Below are 5,716 nucleotides of genomic sequence, written 5' to 3' on the forward strand. Positions count from 1 at the left end.
GGGCCCAGGCACAGCGGCACCCCCGCACTCGGTGCCCCTGTGCCTGCAGTCCCCTGATCTGCGATCTTATAGGGAGAGGCGGGGCCGCAGGCATGGCTGCACCTGGGGACCAGGTGCAGCCTTGCCTACGGCCCCGGATATGCGATCACGAAGGGAGGAGCTGGACAGCAGGCACGGCAGCATCCTGGGCACCGGGTGCAGCCCCAGGGTGCAGCCGTGCCTGCAGCCCTCTGATCTGCAATGGCTAAGGGAGGGGAGGGCCACAGTCATGGCGGCACCAAGGGGACTGGTTACTGAGGTGCCTGTGGTCCCCTGATCTGAGATCAGGAAGTGAGGGGCGGGGCCACAGGCAGGGGAGATCAGGGCTGGTGGGGCAACCGCAGAGGTCAGCCAGCACTCAGCCCCCAACCGGCTCTCCCTGGGAACCCAGAAATCCACCTCCCAGGGCAACTGCGCAGAAACGAAGCCTGGCGAGCCATGGAGAGGGCGACCTACCTGGAAGCTACGCAGCTTTTATAGTTGAAGTCGCCCTGGATGGAGGACTGGGGGTAGCAGGGATCAGAGTCCGCCAAGTCAGCCATGGAACCCCTGGGTCCCCGCCGAATGACTAGAGCACATGGACTTCAATGGTCCTCAGTCACTTGCTGAGCAGCAGTCAGCCTGGACCAGGAATCAAACCCAAAACCTGACAGAATGGAACCCAAACCTTTGCTGTGACAGAGGAGCTCTGACCCACAGCAGGGGAGAGGGCACACCAGAGGGATTTTGTTGAGGGGCCGTGACAGGCAGCACCCTGAGCAGTGGGTTAGAACCTCCTCCTGATACAGCAAGGTTGCAGGTTGGATCCCTGGTCAGGGCACAGACAAGAAGCAACCAAAGAGAGCATAGTAAGTGGAACAACACACTGATGTTCCTCTCGCTCCCTTCCTCTCTCTAAAATAATCAATCAATAAAATGAAAATAAAAAATAAACCCTCTGGCCCTAACCAGTTTGGCTCAGTGGATAGAGCATCGGCCTGTGGACTGAGGGGTCCCGGGTTCAATTCTGGTCAAGGGCATATACCTTTGTTGCGGGCACATCCCCTGTAGGGGGTGTGCAAGAGGCAGTTGGTCGATGTTTCTCTCTCATCGATGTTTCTCACTCTGTATCCCTCTACCTTCCTCTCTGTAAAAATCAATAAAATATATTTTAAAAAAATAAAAAATAAACCCTCTGGCTTGCAGAGTTGCTAAAACAGTTAGAAAGCAAAGTCTCATCCCTTCCTGTTCATTCAACAAATACTTCATATGCTCCTTCAATAATCACACTGGGAATGGGTGTTTGTTTGTTTGTTTTGGTTAATCCTCACCTGAGGACATTTTTGCATTGATTTTTTTTGTTTATTTTATTTTTTTTTGCAGAGAGTGGAAGGGAGGGAGAAAGACAGAAACTAAAATGAGAGACATCAAATGGTTGTCTCTTGCTGAATCCCCGACCAGGGCCCTGGATTAAGCCAGCAACCCAGGTATATGCCTTTGATTGGAATCCAACCTGGTACCCTTCAGTCTGCCTGCAGAAGCACTATCCACTGAACCAAACCAGCATTTTTTTTTTCTTTTTAAGTCCTCCTCTAGGGATATGTTCTTTTCATTGATTCTAGAGAGAGAGGAAGGGAGAGGGAAAGAGAAAGAGAAACATCGATCAGTTGCCCAAGCAACCCACAACCTGTGTAGGTGCCCTCACCTGGAATCGAACTCATGACCCTTTGGTGTGTAGGAGGACACTCTAACTACTGATCCACACCAACCAGGGCCTGGAGGGACAATGAGTTCCCTCAGGGGAAGTGCTGCTCATCCAGAAGCCGGGCTCATGGCTGGTGAGTGCAGCGGAGGTGGCATGAACCTCCGTGGCAGCACTGAGGAGCAGCAAGCCGAGTGGTAGGGAGCAGCAAGCAGGTGGGCGGTAAGGAGCGAGGGGTCCCAAACTGTGAGAGGGCACAGGCCGGGCTGAGGGATTCCCCTCCACCCCCAGTGCACGAATTTCGTGCACAAGGGCCTCTAGTATATGTGTATATATATATATATATATATATATATATATATATATATATATAAGCTTAATGTAATGCCACTTAAAAATTTCACCTGTTCTCTATCACAGATTATATTGGATGTGACAATGTCACACTGAGTAATTCTGGGCATATATCAGTTGTTCAATAAATGATTTTTGAATAAATAAATAAAATATTAAATAAGCAAAAATTGACATTCATCTAGGTACCACCCATTTTTCTCTCTGCTAAATCAATTCTGTGTAATGAATTTATTCTATTAACCTGATAACAGGCTATAGAATGAAGAGAGTGATACTATATGAGAGAGGTAATGAATGATTTTACAGTCTTACTAGAAGAATATATTAATTTGGGGGCCATTAAAACAGACAACATGAAATACATTTTAAAAATGAGTCATTTGATATCTTTGTGATCCTGTCTTCTATATTGATGGGCATTTTTCTTCAAATAGAAGCAGAGGAGCTCTAAACTTAACCAGAACACAAGTATTTGAGCCCTAGGCTATCTTAGCACTGGTTGCTATCCTCAAATTTTTCATGGTGTCAATTTTCCTAAAATCTTTGGTACAATGTTGGATATTGCATTTCCTCAGCCAGCTTAAATTTTAGTCACTTGTGTTTTTTCAGTATTGATAACAATTAAAACCATACCCAACCTGTCATATTCATATCGCCATTAGCACAGGCCTCAATGCAATAAAAAATAAAAATTGAACTTAAGAATTGTATCATAGTGTTCACTGATCACATCCTACATTGGGTTTCACTACTGGCAGAGTTGATCACCTTTGAGGCATTTGCATGTTGCCATGTGTATTTACACCCCAACAAGTCATTTCTGAAAGTCAGAGATTGCCGTATAGAACTTTATGTTATAGTCCTCTGGCAAGAAATACAATGTGAGCTCTAAACGAAGAGTCAAATGTTATACTTCCACCTCCCAGACCATCCTCTGATACCTGAAACCAACTCCAAGGCATGCTCCAGGTACTCATCTTCAGTGATGGTGCGACCATCTAACTTCAGCTCCAGCATGAAATCCCGTACAACCCAAACAAAGTCTGGAAAGAAACTCACAAACTCGGCTGAGTCACCTGCTTCACCAGAGCTGGGAGAAGATTTTGCTCTGATTAGCTTTGTTAGTTCAGTCACATAGCTGGGATCTTAGCTAAGGAATGAGAAATGTTTCCTGCCAAAATTTCCAGATCACACCCAGAAATAATTTTTTTGAACAGTCCCATTCACCTAGTGTCCCTTTCTCCTCAACCATGGTTATTGACATGAGGAAAAAACAATGAAAACAATAACAAAATATTCTCAGTTACATTCCCATAGACTCCATGTCACATGGTGGTTCATTTCCTGGAAGGATACTGTAGCTGCTCCAGGGCCTGGTGGTTGATGTGGTTCATGCTGTTGTAGACAAACATGCTGCTCAGAAGCACGGCCAGGGCAAAGATCCATGAGTCATTTTTTGAGTCGCCCTAGAAAGTTCACAGAAGGGGACTGAGGTGTCTACAGTTCATTTTCTTGTTCAGTTGTTCATGCACTATGCCAGCTCTACTAAAACTGAACAGTAGGGCAAATAACATACATTGTGAAGACAATGCTAAATTCAAACCTCATTTTGGTTATTCACACTGTCACCTCTCATGGCTCGTGTTCTTTAGCAATTAAGAGAAGTGAATGACAATGTGAATGTGTGTCAAATATTTAAAAGAGTCCCAAGAACATAGAAGTATGCAATGATAAGTGGGTAATGATTTTTTGCAGCTTTCTCTTGACCATGAGCTTACTAGTGACACAAATGCTAGTCAATTAAATTCACAAACTTCTTATTGTGCATCTAAAAAATTCCAGATACCACATTTAGTTTGGGGGATATAAAGTTTCATAGGGCAATCTCTGACTTTCAGAGATGACTCGCTGGAAACTCAAATATACATGGTAACATGTAAATGCATCCAAGGTGATCAGCTCTGCCAGGAGTGCAAGCCAATGTAATAACATAAAAGGCAAATGGGAATACAAAACCCAGAAAAATTACTTTGTGATTTCAGGGCAAGAAGGGATATGTCTCAATGAGATGCAATCCCATTAGTTGAAAATAGTAGGCCTTTGCTTTAAAGAAAGGACAGAATGTGAAATTCTGGAGAGAAAAGGACCAGGTTTGTGGAAGGATCTACAGAAGCCAATCAGAATCGTCAGAGTGTGTTAATACAAAGGTATAGCATGTTATTTTATTTGATTGAAGTAGTGGTTATGTGTGTGGTAGGAATAGATGATAACGCTGAACATAACACACTCAGGGTAAATCATGAGTGACTATGCAATAGAATTGGGTACTGCCAAAGACACTAGAGTTTTAAGGACAGCAAGTATTTCTGCTGCTATCAGTTGACAGTTATGTTTTCGCTCCTTTACAAATGTAATCAACTAAAAAGAAGAAGGTTTAGTAAACTACAATCTGTTAGCAATGAGTAAACCACCTTGGGCTTACACGGAGGTCATTACTGAGTGCTTTAAACCTGAATTATGCTAAATGAAATAAGCCAGTCAGAGAAAGACAAGTATCATATGATTCCATTCATATGTGAAATCTAATGAACATAGTGAACCAGCAAGCAACATAGAGGCAGACTCATAGATAGAGAGCAGGCTGACAATTGTTGGAGGTGGGTGAGGGGATGGGGGCTGGAGGTGGAGGTATTGAGAAAAAAGAAAAAAAAAGAAAGATTTCATGTACAGGGCAACAGTGTGGTGACTACTAGGGAGGGGTGAGAGAAGTTGGGGGAGGGAATAGGAGGGATAAACGGTGATGGATAGAGACTTGACTTCTGGTGGTAAATATAATATAGTATACAGATACTGTGCTGTAGAATTGTGCACCTGGAACCTGTATAAATTTGTTAACCAGTGCCACCCCAATAAATTTAATTAAAAATTAATATTAAAATTAAAAATATCTAAAAATCCTGCCCCTACTCCTTTTTGGGTAATGGAAGCCAAAGATCCATCACTCCTATTCTGACTTCATCCTCTGGCTAATACAAATAAGGATACAAGATTGACTGCAACTAACACAGCAAAGACAGAATACCTAAAATTATCACATTTATCATGCTTTTGGTGGGTCACAGGGGTAGGCAAACTTTTTGACTCGAGGGCCACAATGGGTTCTTAAACTGGATCGGAGGGCCGGAACAAAAGCATGGATGGAGTGTTTGTGTGAACTAATATAAATTCAAAGTAAACATCATTACATAAAAGGGTACGGTCTTTTTTTTTTTTTAGTTTTATTCATTTCACGGCTGGCTCTAGCATCAGTGATGGCGAACCTTTTGAGCTCGGCGTGTCAGCATTTTGAAAAACCCTAACTTAACTCTGGTGCTGTGTCACATATAGAAATTTTTTGATGTTTGCAACCATAGTAAAACAAAGATTTATATTTTTGATATTAATTTTATATATTTATATGCCATTTAACAAAGAAAAATTAACCAAAAAAATGAGTTTGCGTGTCACCTCTGACACTCATGTCAAAAGGTTCGCCATCACCTCCCTAGGGCAAACTATGAGGTAGATACTATTATGATCGTCACCTTACATGTGAGGAAACGGAGGCACACAGAGTTTAAGTAACTTCCTCAAAGGTCA

The 5,716-nt window shown here is 43.0% G+C and overlaps 1 protein-coding gene across 1 annotated transcript in view; it reads right to left on the reverse strand.

Annotated features, from left to right (window-relative positions):
* LOC102428041 (guanylate-binding protein 4-like) overlaps positions 1–3,539 on the reverse strand; it is a 17,109-nt gene extending 13,570 nt beyond the window's left edge. The window contains exons 1-2 of the mRNA XM_023747147.1: positions 3,434–3,539; positions 3,019–3,215 (exon numbers count right to left, since the gene is read on the reverse strand). Of these exons, the coding sequence (XP_023602915.1) occupies positions 3,019–3,215; positions 3,434–3,489 (253 nt within the window). The 5' untranslated portion in view covers positions 3,490–3,539. The remainder of the gene's footprint in view (positions 1–3,018; positions 3,216–3,433) is intronic.
* Between the last annotated feature and the right edge of the window lie 2,177 nt (positions 3,540–5,716).

This window comes from Myotis lucifugus, unplaced genomic scaffold, assembly GCF_000147115.1.
Source record: "Myotis lucifugus unplaced genomic scaffold, Myoluc2.0 scaffold_799, whole genome shotgun sequence".
Taxonomy (NCBI): domain Eukaryota; kingdom Metazoa; phylum Chordata; class Mammalia; order Chiroptera; family Vespertilionidae; genus Myotis; species Myotis lucifugus.